General features: G+C 49.8%; 1 protein-coding gene across 8 annotated transcripts in view; it reads right to left on the bottom strand.

Moving 5' to 3' along the window:
- The window catches only part of TACC1 (transforming acidic coiled-coil containing protein 1), an 85766-nt gene that overhangs the window by 57147 nt on the left and 11756 nt on the right, over positions 1-16863 (bottom strand). Inside the window, exon 1 of one of the 8 annotated variants that reach the window (XM_053269528.1) lies at positions 769-1523. The exons of 2 other annotated variants lie outside the window; for them this stretch is intronic. In XM_053269528.1, coding sequence (XP_053125503.1) covers positions 769-971 — 203 coding nt within the window. In that variant the 5' untranslated portion in view covers positions 972-1523. Of the gene's footprint in view, positions 1-768; positions 1524-16863 lie in introns of those variants that run through there. 5 more of the 8 variants (XM_053269524.1, XM_053269530.1, XM_053269525.1 and 2 more) reach the window with 5 other exon arrangements.

Raw genomic sequence — 16863 nt, 5'->3', positions numbered from 1 at the left:
GGAAAAGGTATAATAAAGATGTATTCTGCATATGCTCAGAGGCATTCCTTGCTTAGCACTTCACATCAACCAGTATACAGTCATTCCAGGCTTCAGCAGCTAAAATCTGATTCAAAATTATTCAGAAACACACCTCATTTAAGAAATAGAGCCTCTTCACACATTACTTTTTTAAAAAAGCTATACGAAGATGTTTTTTACGTACACCTGAAAATATAACACGTGAATACAGCAGACAGGAGTATTGCACGAATACACTCAGCCAGGAGCTTTGTCTGGACTGGTTCACAGAGACATGCTCACCATTGGGTTCATGCAGTGCAACGTGAACAGATGCCTAGCATCTATGGAGCAGACAGAACAGCCACACAGTCTCGAGGGCAAGGCTTTCCAATGCAGTGATTGGTTCACACGTTCAGTCCCCAGGGCCAGATCTGAGATATACAAGCGGCATCATCACCACCACTGACATTCTCTACCCTTGATTATCGCCAGCTGAACATGTGAACCCACTGATCCGTTACTATCTGTGTTGTCTGCGGCGGAACTCGAAGCGTGCTAGCACGTGTGGACCCCATCCTTCATCGCACCGCCCTCACATCCCCAAAACCAACCCCGGGAAGAGGGTAGAGAGAAAGAGATGCCCGCGCACGCCAGCCCTCCCCGCGGAGCAAAGTCGGGGGCGGCAAACCCAGGTTCGCCTTTGCGTCACGTGTGAAGCGGCAGCCCCGACTCCGGGCAGGCACGCTAAGGGAGGCCCGGACTTGCCTGAGGCTGAGCGATTTCGTCTCCGCCTGCGCGTCCTCCTCCTCGTCCTCCAGCGGCTGCTCCGGCGCCGCTCGCGCCTCCCCGTCTGCGCCGGCGATGCCATCCTGCAGCTCGGGCCCGGCGCTGCCCCCTCGCACGGCGGACCACGTCCACTTGGCCCACTGCACGGGCGAGAGGAGCTGCCAGGAGGCGCTGAACGCCATCGGGGCGGCGGCGGGCGGCGGGCGGCGCGCGTCTTCTCTCCTTCCGACGGGCGAGCCGAGCCGCCTTCAAAATGGAGGGGCCGGCCGGGCGGGCAGGAGGGAGGCGGCCCCAAGCAAGCGCCGCTGCCGCGCTCTGTCGAGCCGATCCGGCGCGGATGTGGTTAGCCGTGCGCCATGGCGAGCTGCTTCCCGTCCCCCCGCCGGCGCAGCAGCAGCAGCAGCAGCAGCGCCGCCGCTCTCCCCTCCTGCTCCGCCTCCCTCCGGGCTGCCTGTCTGCTCTGCTGCGGGAGCTCTCCGGCTTGGCGCGGCCGCGAGCCGCCGCCGCCTCCTCTCCGCTGACGCCGAGCAGATCTTTGAGCCACTCGCCCCAACGGGGCTGCTGCGGAAAGCCAAGCCTCCCCGAGCCGTCACCCCGTGCCCATGCTGGCGGCGGCGGCGGCGGCGGCTGCTACGGCCGTCACCGGCTCCCCCCGGCTCGTGCGCTCTCGCTGGCTGGCAGCATCAGCTGGCTCGGCTGGAGGGCGGGGGGCGCGCGGGGGAGCCACATCATGGAGCCGCCTCCCCTCCGGACTGTAGCAATTGGGCTGCGGGGTGGGGGTGGGACGGACGGCTGCCTGGAGGCAAGGTCTCTCCCCCTCGCGTCTGGCCAAACGCTCAAGACCCTGCCCGCCCCCCGCGCCGTCACACTAGAAGGAGGAAAGGAGAGTCCTCCCGTGGCTCAGAGAAAGGGTCCATCTAGCCCAGAGGTTTCAAAGCCTGGCTCTCCAGATGATGCTGGACCACAACGCCCATCACCTCCAGCCACAATGACCAAAGACCAGGGTTTTCCCAGCCTTGGGTGCCCAGTTGTCTTTGGACTACAATGCCCATCATCCCCAGGCACAATGACCAGGGGTTTCCCAGCCTTGGGTGCCCAGCTGTTTTTGGACTACAACTCCCATCATCCCCAGCCACAATGACCAAAGACCAGGGTTTTTCCAGCCTTGGGTGCCCAGCTGTTTTCAGACTACAACCAGAAGGGCACCTAGGTAACTTTGGAGCCTGGACCTAAAGGCCGCTGGAGGCCCCCCTTCCCTGCAAATTAAGCACCATCATGCTCTGCTGAGCCTCCACACCACCCGGGACAGACTAAAGAGGATTTGGGGGGTCCTAGGGGCTGTGGAGGACTTCGGCCCAGAAGTCCAGAGGTAAGAGCACCTCTGACTACAACTCCTATCATCCCCACCCAACAAAGACCATTGTGGCTCAGGATGATGGGACATCTGGGCATCCGAGGCTGGGAAGCGCTGGCCCAAAACCATTCCGGCTGCAGATCAAGGTGGCACCACTCCAGCCCTCTGCAGATGTCGGACTCCTCCTCCCATCACACCCAACCATTGGCCACTGTGGCTAGGGATGTTGGGAGCTGTAGTCCAAGAACCTCGGCAGGTTGACGTTTATTCATTTTTTGCATTTCTATCCCGCTCTTCTTCCAAGGAGCCCTGAGCAATGTACGTGGTGGTGATGGCTATGCTTACCCTCACAACAACCCTGTGAGGGAGGTGAGGCTGAGAGGCAGAGAGCCCTTTCCAGCAAGAGAGGAGGCCCAAGAGAGGGGTTCTGTATATGCTTGTGGCTCAGTGGTTAATGTCTTTGACTAGGACCTGAAAGGCCCGGGTTCTAATCCCGGCTCAGCCATGAAGTTCACCGGTGGCCTTGCACCAGCTATACACACTCTCAGCCTAACCTGCCTCTCCCTACCCTCCTGGTGGTGGAGAAAAGAGAACCTCTTGTGTCACCCTAAACTCCCTGGAAGAAGAAATGATAAAAAATGAAATAAATAACACCTATCCACCTATGGTCATCTAGGGACTCAGGATCACCTACAGCTCTCTGCTCAGTGTATGCTCAGGAGTAAGTCCAGACTTGCCTCAGCACCAGGGTGTCCCAACCAGTGTTCCCTCTAATAGGGAATCCCAGATGTTGTTGACTACAACTCCCATCATTCCCAGCCAAAGGCCATCATAGCTACGGATGCTGGGAGTTGTAGTCAACCTCTGGAATTCTCTGTTAAAGGGAAACATAGGGAACATAGGAAACTGCCATATACTGAGTCAGACCATTGGTCTATCCAGCTCAGTATTGTCTTCACAGACTGGCAGTGGCTTCTTCAAGGTTGCAGGCAGGGAATGCTGGTCCCAAGCATCTCACCCAGATTGCTTAGCCCACCCAGATTCTCCCAGATTTCAGCTTGCTTGCTTTTTTTAAAAAAGCTAAGCTCCAGCCCTTACAGAAGCAGAGTTTTTTTAAAAAGCTAAGCTCCAGCCCTTGCAGAAGCGGAGCTATAGAGCAAAACGTGCAGTCCCTATTCTGCTCAAAAATCATTTTCAAGCCTATTTACATAATATGCAAATGAGGCACCCAGATTTTGAAAGCCAGAATATGGCCACCTTTTTCAGTGTAGAAGGCCAGCTTTGGGAAACATCCTGAGAAACCCAAAATGGATGGACAAGGAATTTAAGAAGAAGGTCTTTTTCAAGTCTCATAGGGAGACCCACCCATCAAAACTAACAACACTGACAAGGGTTGAGCATCTTACAGGCTCTTCGGTGAAGCAAAAGGGCCTGGAAGTAGATTGCCCTGCTGGCATTTTAGGGTAACTTACAACCAATCTTGATCTAGAGGAGGAGACGGCCTTCCCTTGTCCCCCTGCCCCCAGGATATCCTTGAGTTATTTATATTCTTGCATTTCTGCCTCTCCCACACACTTAAGCAACCGACTTCCTTCCTTTCCTTTTGCCATTTTCTCTCTCTTGCCTTGGGCCGTTCTGGCACAATAGAGACACACTACAAAGGCAATGGATATCAGCAGGAGCAGTGTTAAACTCAGGGTGTTTCCCAGTAGTTCTAATACCATCGATGCATACATGATGGAGGAAATGGAATCACAGGCTCAGCTACCTTTATAGGGGATTTTTAAAAAATTAAACCAGCATGCTCTACTAGAGGTTATGGACCCTTCCACAGCTTATGAGCAGGGACCCACAAACTTAGGCTTGGCTCACTAAAGGTAAAGTGTGCCATTGACTTGATGTTGACTCCTGGCGACCACAGAGCCCTGTGGTTGTCTTTGGTAGAATACAGGAGGGGTTGACCATTGCCGTCTCCCTCACAGTGTGAGATGATGCCTTTCAGCATCTTCCTAGGTGTTTCAGCATCTTCCTAGGTGTCTGGGAATCATACCCCTGCTAACTGGGCAAAGAGGCACCTTTTAACGTGGTGATTCTCTTTATTTAGCAGGGGGGGGAGTAACTGGCCCTATCCACCCCCAGCACAGGCCCTCCAGTGACTGTGGCTGGTGTCTGTCTTATGTTTCGTTTTAGATTGTGAGCCCTTTGGGGACAGGGATCCATCTTATTTGTTTGTTATTTCTCTGTGTAAACCACCCTGAGCCATTTTTGGAAGGGCGGAATAGAAATTGAATAAATAATAATAATAATAATAATAATAATTAATAATAATACCAGTGGGGATTTGAACTGGCAACCTCTAGCTTGCTAGTCAAATCATTTCCCCACTCACTAGCCAACCATTATTTATTTATTTATCAACTTTGTAGCCCACCCCAAACTTCTAACTCTGGGAGCAACATAGAACAGATTTAAAATGAAGACCTTAAAACCATTTAAGACCACAGTCCAGTTAACAACCTTGGGTGAAAAAACAAAGTCTTTTAGGGGTAATTGTCAGAGAAGATGGGAAGGCTCCTCTTTCAGCACCTGCATGCTTGCAGGCAGAAGGTTCCGAGTTTCCTCCATGACATCTCTAGGATAGGGCTGGGAGAGGGACTCCTGCCTGAAGCCTTGGAGAAGCTGCTGCCAGTCTGAGTAGACAGTACTGAGCTAGATGGGCCAAGGGTCTGACTCAGTAGAAGGCAGCTTCCTATATCCTATTCTTGTTCCCAAACTAATTACATTAAAACTAATTACATTAGTTTGGGACTTACATTGGAACGAATGACATTACATAGCGAGCCAGCATGGTGTAGTGGTTAGAGTGATGGACTAGGACTGAGGAGACCCGAGTTCAAATCCCCATTCAGCCATGAGACTTGCTGGGTGACTCTGGGCCAGTCACTTCTCTCTCAGCCTAACCTACTTCACAGGGTTGTTGTGAAAGAGAAGCTCAGGTGTGTAGTACACCGCTCTGGGCTCCTTGGAGGAAGAGCAGGATATCAATGTAATAATAATAGTTGTTGTTGTTATTCTTATTATCATGCTGTTGACCTCCACGAGACTCCCTGAGGACCTAGTTTAATGGTTGAGAAGATGCAAGTGGGTTTGGGCTAGACCGGAGGTATACAAGCTTTGGTCCCCAGACTGTGTTGGACTCCAACTCCCATCATCCCCAGCCTCGACAGTGTCTGATGCTGTGGATGATGGGAGTTGTCGTCCAGCAACATCTGAGAACTGCAGGTTGGGAATCCCTAGCCTAGATTCCTACTGCCAGAACTATACTGCCCTAGAGAGAAGGAAGGACTATTCAACTAGTTTAGGTGTAGATAACATGCCCACAGAAAACATTCCTTGGAGATTTTGCTGTACAGGAAAGCACATTCTGGTTTGTACAGAGTGTCCCCAGTTTATTTCTCTTCCCACTCCCTGCCCGTATAACAGTAAAAGGAGGAGGCCCTGGCTGGCTGCTAGCACTTCACGGGGACACCAAGGACCAGGGAGGAAGGCAGAGCGTCCCGGGAATGGCTTTGTTCCTGTGCTGGCATGCTCTCCTCTGAAAGGCAAGGAGTGAGGCCGTGACCTTGTCTTTCCAGGGCTGAGCAACTGCAAATGAAGATGTCAACTGAAATATTCCCATCACTCAGGCATAACACTTCCACTTGGAGGGTGGAAACAGGAAAAAGAAGCAAGAACAGTGCAAATGTAATTTTGGAACATAGGAAGCTGCCATATACTGAGTCAGACCATTGGTTCATCTAACTCAATATTTTCAACACAGACTGGCAGCAGTGGCTTCTCCAAGGTGGCAGGCAGGAATCTCTCTCAGCCCTACCTTGGAGATGCTGCCAAGGAGGGAACTTGGAACTTTCTGCTCTTCCCAGAGTGGCTCCATCCCCTGAGGGGAGTACCTTACAGAGCTCACACTTCAAGTCTCCCATTCATATGCAACCAGGGCAGACCCTGCTTAGCTAAGGCCCTCCTCCTCTGTTCCTGATTGGCTGGCTACATGCTGGAGCTGAGCGTAGCCCTCCCCCTCAGCCTGACTCAAAGGCTTCAGAAAATTAACACCGAGTCCTCCCATTGAAATTAATAAGACAAGTAAAGTTGTTCCATTAATTTCAGTGACTACTGATTTCAGTATTCACTCGTGAGTGGCTTAGGCTGGATGTAGGCCAGTGACTGGAGCAGTCTGTCTCAAAAGTGGTAACATTTAAATTTGTGCATCTATGTGTGCACGCACGGCATGCGTCATCTACAATGGCGGGCAGCGGTTCTCCAAGGTTTTGGGCAGGAGCCTTTCTCCCAACCCTATGTAGAGAGATGCCAGGGATTGAACCTGGGACCTTCTGCATGCAAGCCGAACCTTTACCACTGATCTACGACACACCATCCTCTAAGGCAGGGATCCTCAACGTTGGGCCCCCAGATGTTCTTGGACTTCAATCCTCAGCTGCAGTGGCCTTTGGCTGGGGTTTCTGGGAGTTGAAGTCCAAGAACATCTGGGGGCCCAACGCTGAGGATCCCTGCTCTAAGGGGTATATCTCACATGTCGTCACCCATCCAAATGCAAACCAGGGCAGGCCCTGCTTAGCAAAAGGCACAATTCACACTCGCTTCCACAAGACCACCTCTCCTCCCCTCACGTGGAAGGTGCAGGGAGATTGCCTCTCTAGTGCAGCGGGCCGAGGAGCTGCATCCGTGTGTGGGACCACTGCCAAGAAAAAGGATCTCGCTACTCCCGTGCTAAGAACGAAGGCAGATGTTGTTATGGGACCCTTATAAGCTCCTTTCCTGGGAATAGCTCCTTGACTCGCTGCTGATACCCATCCCTGGCACTCTGGATTACATGGCTACATTTCAAGAGCCACGCACGGCCCGGCAGATCACGCTGCAAACGCAAGCAGAAGAGCAGATGCTGAGGAGCCCGGGCGGGCTTCTCCCCGCTGCCAGCAGCCAGGCTGCCGATCAGCAAAATTCCCTTCGACACTTGTTGGATGCGGAGCCAGAGAAGCTGGAGCCAATCCGGAGCAGGATATTAGCAACATCCTTTGATTGTCGAGGCAGTACAAGGAGTGCTGCCAAGGAAGGCGCTTCCTGCCTGAAGCCAGGGGTGGATTAACAGAGAGGCAGAGGAGGCATTTGCCTACGGCGGCAAAATCTGAGGGGCAGCAAATTTTGCCCCTCAGATTTTGCCACCCCTCTCTGGGGGCAGTGGTGGCTGCAGCAAGGGTGGCGTGGGCGAGGAGAAAGCACCCACCCCCCACCGCTTTTACCTTATATATTTAAAAAGGCAAACCGTTTTTGTTTAAGGTAAAAGAGGAGAGGAGAGCTGGTCTTGTGTGGTAGCAAGCATGACTTGTCCCCTTAGCTAAGCAGGGTCCTGGTTGCATATGAATGGGAGACTAGATGTGTGAGCACTGCAAGATATTCCCCTCAGGGGATGAAGCCGCTCTGGGAAGAGCAGAAGGTTCCAAGTTCCCTCCCTGGCAGCATCTCCAAGATAGGGCTGAGAGAGATTCCTGCCTTGGAGAAGCTGCTGCCAGTCTGTGAAGACAATACTGAGCTAGATAGACCAATGGTCTGACTCAGTATATGGCAGTTTCCTATGTTCCTAAAAGGGCGATCAAAGCCTTTTTGCCTATGGGTGGCAAAAAGCTTAATCTGCCTCTGCCTGAAGCAAGATGGAGGAGGAGGGATGAATGGTAACCACCGTAGCAAATTATTATTATTATTTTACATTTATATCCCACTCTTCCTCCAAGGAGCCCAGAGCGGTGTTCTACACAACTGAGTTTCTCTTTCACAACAACCCTGTGAAGTAGGTTAGGCTGAGAGAGAAGTGACTGGCCCAGAGTCACCCAGCTAGTCTCATGGCTGAATGGGGATTTGAACTTGGGTCTCCCCAGTCCTAGTCCAGCACTCTAACCACTACACCACGCCGGCTCCTTAATAAATGAATCGGATGGGGTGTTCAGGATAATCAGGGATGGGGGTGGAGGAGACAAATGCTCATTGTAATTTCTGAGAACGTCTACAGCAGTACACAGGTATTCCTAGATTTGTTGAATACAACTCCCATCAACCCCAGCCAAAGGCCACTGCAGCGGGGGGTGATGGGAGTTGTAGTCAACAACATCTGGGAATCCCTGTTACAGGGAACAGGCTTCTGAAACTCCACTTCTATTGGAGTTTCAATGGTACCTGGTACATGCACCTATGCCTGCAACCTTGCTCTCTCAGAAGCTTAAAGATATTGATATGACTGACATCGATTATAACCGAGAACTTTGGAACAATGATCTTGAATATCCTCTCTTACTAAATCAAGGGTGGGTTGCTTCGAGGGCAGTGAAGCATGCCTCTTTACCTACAACGACTATGAATATTTTCTCTTCAACAAAATGCTCAAAGCGGTTTACATAGAAAAATAAATAATACATAAATAAGATGGTTCCCTTCCTGCCCCCAAAGGGCTCACACCCTAAAAAGAAACATAAGGCAGATACCAGCAACAGCCACTGGAGGGATGCTGTGCAGGGGTTGGATAGGGCCAGTTGCTCTCCCCCTGCTGAATACAAGAGAATCACCACTTTGAAAGGTGTCTCTTTGCTCAGTTAGCAGGGCTTTGAGGTCTTTAGATCTCAAGATGCGGTAATATGGCAGAAACTTTTATTCCGCATTTATTGGACAACTCAGAGAATGTTCAACAAGGGATGGCTGCAGTAGATTTCTAGATGTTGGAGGTGCAATCTGCACGGGGGCACACTTTCGCAGATGGTTTGGTCCTTTCCAGTTATTGCACCATTTGGGCTTGAAATTCATGAGGCTGTTAACATGACATTGCAATTGCCATTCTGTCATCAACTGCCAAGGACGTTCACGTTTTGTTGGGGTACATCCCCCAGCATATGGAATCTAGCCTTGTATCAACACTTGTGGATTCTTCGCACTTGGGGTGTCGCCAAAAGGGTTTTAATGCTGCACTGGAAGGACAAATTCACTCCTGAACGGCAACTTTGGATTACCGATGTGTGTTCCTTGTCAGCATTTGAACTGGGTTTTTTCCATCGGCAAGGTAAAGAAGAGGAATGTTTAGCTATTTGGTCAAATTTTAATGCATTATTTATGCTTTGAAACATAAGATATATATCTTGAGAATAAGGTGCTTCCCACTCACCCCCACTTCTTTTTCTCCTGCGTTGGTTGTATCTTATTATGTTTAAGTTATGTTTAAGGGGTTTTTCTTTTCTTTCCCCCCACTTCCCGCCCTCTGTGATATTCACATATATTATTACTATCCTTGGTCATGTTTATGCACTATGATCTTATTGCAGTAAGAGCAGGGGCAGGGAGGTATGTATTGTCCTGACCATCGGGCCTGTAATATTTGTAAAGGTGTTTGGACAACTTTTTAAAAACACAAAAACCACTATAAAATGTTATCCATGTTATCAGAAGAATGGCAATTGGCAGGAATGCCCTCTGAAGATTACTCTATGGAAAGAGGACAACAATTCGTTCATTGTTAACCTAATCCTGACTTTTTGCTCTGTGCAAAAATGACTGCAATTCCACCCTACTGGTTTTGGGGTAGGGATAAAGAAGGGGTGATAACGCTGAGAAAGCTGAAAGTGCGACAAGGCTCTCCCCTATTTTCCACCTCTAGGGGGGTAGACGCTGCCAGAAATCATGATGAGCAGCATTCATCCCGATATTTACATTTATCTCTCGCTCTTCCTCCAAGGAGCCCAGAGCGGAGTACTACATACTTGAGTTTCTCCTCACAACAACCCTGTGAAGTAGGTTAGGCTGAGAGAGAAGTGACTGGCCCAGAGTCACCCAGCTAGTTTCATGGCTGAATGGGGATTTGAATTCGGGTCTCCCCGGTCCTAGTCCAGCACTCTAACCACTACACCACGCTGGCTCTCTGATATGGTACCAATGGCCAGAATCTGTGGGCTTGGCTCATGCTACCTGCTCCCCTCGGCTCCCAGCAATCTGCCTTCTACTTCAGAGAGGTGGGAGAGTGAAGAGCAGGCCGTTGCTCAGTTGGTGGGGCCCCCTCCCCCTCAGGGGCCCAGGGACATCACCCCTATTCCATGATAGTTACGCCCCATCTTGAACGCAGAAGGTTCCGGCAGCGTGTGCATATTGAAGCACTGCACGGCCAGTACCAGCTAGGCAGAAAGCACCTCGTCAGTCACTGGCTGCATTTCAGTCTTTGCCTTGCCAAGCCAATGCCAGCTGGGAACCAAATTCCTCCGGTCCTTCTCTGTGCCAAGGGAGGGCAGATGCTCAAGCCGTGAACACAAGAAGCCTTCACTCCGGCAGCCGGTTCACTGCTGGCCGAGGAGAGAACCTTAAGATGGAACAGAGGAAGCTGTCATATACTGAGTCAGATCATTGGTCTATCTACTTGCCCAGAGACTTAGTTTTGGGCAGTATAGAAATATTGTAAAGAAATAAAATATCTAGCTCAGTATTGTGAGCTAGCTCATACATCGTCTCCCATACATATGCAACCAGGGCAGACCCTGCTTAGCTAAGGGGACAAGTCATGCTTGCTGCCACAAGACCAGCTCTCCTCTCCTCTTGCTCCAAGTATGAGGCCCATTTACACATCATGTTCAGCACTCGTATGACGAGTGTACAGTGTACACAAGTACAGATCTGTATGCCAGTACAGCCATTCCCGTATTATGCTGAACGCAGATACAGAAGTACACTTCCTATCTCTACCAGGGCCCGTGTCCAGGTTCACTTTTCAAATGAACCCAAGTACAGTCATTCAGACAAACATGTGTACAAGTGTACAGACATCTGTACACTTGTACAGCATAATGTCTGAATCGGGCTATGTTCTTTCCAGATAGAACAACCATCAGCCTTCCAGCCGGGGCGGAATGAGGCAAGTGGAGGCAGTTGCCTCAAGCATCACGATACGAGGTCGCCAACAGGGCAGCAAGATCGCCTCCACCATCGCCATCCGAGAAACTCTTTGGGACCAAGACCCGTGCAAACTTTGCAAGGAGTTCCTCTCCTTACATGGCTTGCAGAGCTTGCAAAAAGCACAAGGAGAGAAGAGGAGGCCGAGGGCAACCTTCTCTCCTCCCTGCCCCCCATACACTTCCAAACCTTGCAAGGGTTGATTTTGAAAAGGAGCCGGCCTAGACTAGGAGGGTAGGAACAGAGGAGGTTACCTTATGCCGAATCAGAACATTGGCCCATGTAGCTCAATACTGCCTGCACTGACTGGCAGCGGCTCTCCAAGGTCTTAGGCAGGAGTCTTCCCCAGCCCTCCAGCAAATGGTGTAGTGGTTAGAGTGCTGGACTAGGACCAGGGAGACCCGAGTTCAAATCCCCATTCAGCCATGAGACTTGCTGGGTGACTCTGGGCCAGTCATTTCTCTCTCAGCCTAATCTACCTCACAGGGTTGTTGTGAACAGAAACTTAAGTATGTAGTTCACCGCTCTGGGCTCCTTGGAGGAAGAGCAGGATATAAATATAATACCAATACCAATACCAATAAATAAAATGCCAGAGAATGAACCTGGGAAATTCTGCATGCAAGTAGAGGCTCTGACACTGAGCTATAGCTCCATCCCCTAAGGGATGGAGAAAGCACTCACATGTAGTCGCCCATCCAAATGCAAACCAGGGCAGACCCTGCTCAGCAAAGGCGGCAATTCATGCTCACTACCACAAGACCCTCCCTGTATTTGGTGGTGCAAGGCTGCATTTCCAGCCTAGCCTAACCCGGAACCCCGGGGTTGTATACTTAGAAGTCTGGCCTCTGAAGAAGCGTACTCAGAACGCAATCATGTCGCTCTTGAAAAAGGAGAGCAGGAGCAGTGATGCTAAGGATCCTGCCACTCTAACACATTTAGGAAGATCACCCAGGTTCAGAGGTGCACCTAGGTAAGGTTGGAGCCCGGACCTAAAGACCTTTGGAGGGGCCCTCCATGCAAATTAAGCATCATCATGCTCGGCCAGGTGACCACTCCACCTGGGGACAGACTAAAGAGGATTTGGGGGGCCCAGGGGCTGTGGAGGCCCTTGAACTTCAGCCCAGAAGTCTAGGGATAAGAGCGCCTCTGCCCAGGTTGCCCCCACTGTTCTGTTAGAGAGGAGAGCTGGTCTTGTGGTAGCAAGCATGACTTGTCACCTTAGCTAAGCAGGGTCTGCCCCGGCTGCATATGAATGGGAGACTAGAAGTGTGAGCACTGGAAGAGATTCCCCTTAAGGGATGGAGCCACTCTGGGAAGAGCAGAAGGTTCCAAGTTCCCTCCCTGGCAGCATCTCCAAGATAAGGCTGAGAGAGACTCCTGCCTGCAAGCTTGGAGAAGCCACTGCCAGTCTGTGAAGACAATACTGAGCTAGATGGACCAAGGGTCTGACTCAGTATATGGCAGCTTCCTATGTTCTGTTGCTATCAATGCTATCATTTCTATTAGGAGCTCTTCTAAAGGCAAGACTCCCTGTGGCAGAGCTGCACAACTACAACTCCTATCATCCCCAGTCTCCATGCCCAGTAATCAGGGAACATGGGGGTTGTAGCTCAACAACCGCTGGAAGGCCAGAGTTGTGCAACCCTGCGCTAGGGGGAGCTTTGGGATGGCTTTTGCGAGGCTGGAACAGCCAGGAGTGGGGCACACCCCTTCCGAAAGCCAGAAGAGCAAACAGAAAGCTGGAGCCACAGAAAACAACTTCTCCTCCGCTCTGCAGCCCTGGCTCCATCCTTGCCCACGGGCAGGAGGGCTGGACACACACCCATCTTTCAGCACAGAGTTTGGTTGTAGCCCTAGTTACACAGCATTTTTCGCTGTTGTTGCTAAGGAACGAGGAGAAGTGGGAAGAGGCCCCAGCCAGCGTGGCGGTGAGGAAGTCGGCCTGTGAACGGAGGAGGAGGAGGAGGAGAAGCCGGCTTGGCTGTCCCACGGCACTGACAGCTACAGTCAAGAGATTCAGAAAGGAGAAGCTGCGGTGGCGGCTGCAATCCTGTGCACAAATGAACACAGGAAGCTTGTACCGTTCTCAGCCCCTGGAACATTTCCGCCAGCTCTGGACACAGGCATCGCTTACTACTATTATTTGTACACCACTTTCCAACAAACAATTCTCAAAGCCGTTTCCATAGGGGGGGGGAAATAAGAAGGGGGTCCCCTGTCCCCAAAGAGCTTACAGTCTAAAACAGGCCTTCTTTGTGGCTGCCCCAGAGCTTTGGAACGTGCTCCCTCTCAAAAGAAGAGCTTCGCCATCAATGGCTACCTTTAAAAAAACAAACCAACCAAAAAACCACTTCAGACACATCTGTTTGCTCAGGCCTTTTGGCAAAACTTTTTTTTAAAATGGTTTTGTTAAAACTGTTTTTACAATTCGATGATTTTAAATTTGTTTTAATGATTTTTTTCTCTATTTAATTTTTTTAAAGCCATGCACACTTCCTTAAGATTTAGGTGTTAGGCAGCTTATAAATAAAATAAAATAAAATAAAAGGAAGCGTAAGGGAGACACCAAGCCACCTAATGGTGCAGTGGGGAAATGACTTGTTTAGTAAGCCAAAGGTTGACAGTTTGAATCCCCGCTGGTATGTTTCCCAGACTATGGGAAACGCCTATATCAGGCAGCAGCAATATAGGAAGGTGCTGAAAGGTATCATCTCATACTGCGCCAGAGGCAGCAATGGTCAACCCCTCCTGTATTCTACCAAAGACAACCACAGGGCTCTGTGGGCACCAGGAGTCGACACCAACCCGATGGCACAACTTTAACATAAGACCAGCTCTCCACCCCCTCGGGCAAATGCAGGTAATGCAGAAGCTGGATTGACAACAGTGTGATCCAGGATTGCTGATCGGTGGTTTGACAATGGTGGGGATCCAGGATTGCTGCTCTTATTAATAGTCTGTGGAGATTAGGTGGTTGATGGAAAGCAATAAATGGAAACTTATTGATAGCAAATTCTGCACATCTGAAAAAGGCGACCAGTGAGTAGCTTTCTTTTATTGCCTGGTATATATATATACCAGGCACACACAAATCTGCACAATTTATTCTGGAAGATGCAACGGAGATCTCTGTTTTAATGCAGCATATACTGTACACTGCCCTGTATATGAACTGCAGCCTCCAGCATGACTCAGCTAGCTACACTGTGTACATTTCAAATTAAGGTTCTGTTTAGAAACAGATGAGTAATCACCATATTAAACCTAAGCTGGAGAGGTTTTACATAATGCATTGATCATGCCAGAAGTGGCCTTTACGTCACAGCTGAAATGACAGCGGGTTCAAGCATCTTGCTTCAGCTGCCAGAGCTGTGCATTGCTCAAATCACCACATTCCAGTTTAAGAGCTTTGCCCTGTGAGGGAGCCACTGATGAAGGAAAATGGAATTCCTTTCCTCTGTACACCCATTGTCACCAGCATCTGGTTGCTAGGAGACAGCCAATGAGAGTCATCACTAAAATAAGAGGACCAAATAAAGTAGGAGAAGGAAGAATGCTATTCAGTGGAAGCCATGAGAGACAGATTGCATCCAACCATCCATCGCCCTCAGAGGATGGGTCCTTTATGCTTCCAGATACCACTAAGAGAAATTTCTGTACCTAATTAACATTCCTTCAAGGCCAGAGAGGAGGAGGATCAGTGAAGAAGCAGTTCCTGGATTGCAAGGAGGAGAGAACACTACATTCAGACCAAAGATGTCGCCCAGTTAAAGAAATCCTAGTCGATGAGTTGTTGTCAATTATTCTTATTGATTAAAATATGTATAGGGATTTAGAAATCTTGCTTCTGAAGCAAGAAGCGTTCTTTGTTTTTCAATTACATCTGCAAATTGCATCATCTATGGAATTTCTCACAGGATGCGGTGGTGGTCACTAATTTAAAGAAAAGTTGATAGAGGTGTTTCCCATAGTCTGTGATGGCTGCTGCAGCCAGAAATAGCAGCCACTGATAGATTTTTCCACCTCCATTAATTCCCCCTTTCTCCTTTTTAAAGGCCACTAATTTAGAAGACTTTAAAAAGGAGAAAAGGAGAATTAATGGAGGTGGAAAAATCTATCAATGGCTGCTATTTCTGGTTGCAGCAGCCATCACAGAAGTAATACTAAGAACATAGGGAGCTGCCATATACAGAGTCAGACCCTTAGTCCATCGAGCACAGTACCATCTACTCTGACTGGCAGCAGCTCTCCAAGGTTTCAGGCACAAGTCTTTCCCAGCCCTACCTGGAGATGCCAGGAACCTGGGCAAACAAAATAGCTTTTCCACTCAAGCTATGGCTCCCTCCCTTATAGGGAATATCATTTAGCACTCAGTGTAGTCACCCATCCAAATGCAAACCAAGGCAGACTCTCAAGGGAGACAATTCCTGCTCACGGCCACAAGACATTCTCTCCTGCGCAAGAAAAGGGAAGGACGACCCGAGTTCAAATCCCCATTCAGCCATGAGACTTGCTGGGTGACTCTGGGCCAGTCACTTCTCTCTCAGCCTAACCTACTTCACAGGGTTGTTGTGAGGAGAAACTTAAGTATGTAGTACTCCGCTCTGGGCTCCTTGGAGGAAGAGCGGGATATAAAATGTTAAAAAATAATAATAATTGTAACTGTACTTCTGAATTATGGCCCCATCGCCTATTTCTTAGGAACATAGGATGCTGCCATATACTGAGTCAGACCATTGGTCTATCTAGCTCAGTACTGTCCACACTGACTGGCAGCGGCTCTCCAAAGTTACAGGCAGGAGTCTCTCCCAGCCCTACTTGGAGATGCTGCCAGGGATTGAACCTGGGACCTTCTGCATGCAAAATGAATCTCCTGGCTTTAAGGACAGGATGCCCCAGAAGGAAACAATTCCTCTCCATTGTAGAACTGTTTACACCAAATATCTAATAGTGGTTGATCTCACCAGAAGTTTCCAAGCACTGCAAGATCTTCTGTGCTGTTGTAGGGAGTTGGCAGAAGTATTTACAGGACTTGTGTCCTATAAGACTAAGAACTGGCAGTCTGAGAGGTCATCATCGTCATCTATTTATTTACAAATCTACAGGTTAGGCAAGTATTACTGGGGTGAACCCAGGAAGCACACAGGAACAATGGCGCTGCCAACTTATTTTTCCCCGGCAGGGTTCCCATGCCTTTAACAGCTGCCCAACAGGCAGAAATTTAGCATCGGGTTTTTCCTGGGGTAGAGATGATGTAATAGGGAAAACCACACCTGCTCAAGATTTAGGTGCCAGGTAACTGTCAGAGTGGTGGGAGCAGAGCCAGGTTTTAAAAATACAACAACAAGAGGATGTGTCACCTTATCTTTCCATCTCACCTTGCAAAACTAGTTTTTCTTCCACTGTTCAGCTGACCTCATCTCGCCTGTGAAAGCTCACGGTCCAGAACTGGGGTGCACAGAGTTGCTAAAGTTCTGACAGGGCTGGGCCACCCAGTAGCCACCAATTCTTGGGAGCCAGCATACAGCCCTGCCTGTTATTCTCTCTCTCTCTCCCCCCCCTTTCTATGGCACCCCTGAAGTCCTGCCCAGTAGTATAAGAATGCCTTATGGCATCCTGCACTTTTGGGCCGTCTGACAAAAGACCCCGGCAATCCAGATGCCTTTGGGACTTTTATAAGCAGAGGGCCTGCACAACCTGCACCCCAAAATACTCAGTCTTATGTGTAT

Source organism: Hemicordylus capensis, chromosome 8 (assembly GCF_027244095.1).
Source record: "Hemicordylus capensis ecotype Gifberg chromosome 8, rHemCap1.1.pri, whole genome shotgun sequence".
NCBI classification, from domain to species: domain Eukaryota; kingdom Metazoa; phylum Chordata; class Lepidosauria; order Squamata; family Cordylidae; genus Hemicordylus; species Hemicordylus capensis.
The sequence above is the reverse complement of the archived record's forward strand: the minus strand, read 5'-3'. Positions and strand labels throughout refer to the sequence as shown.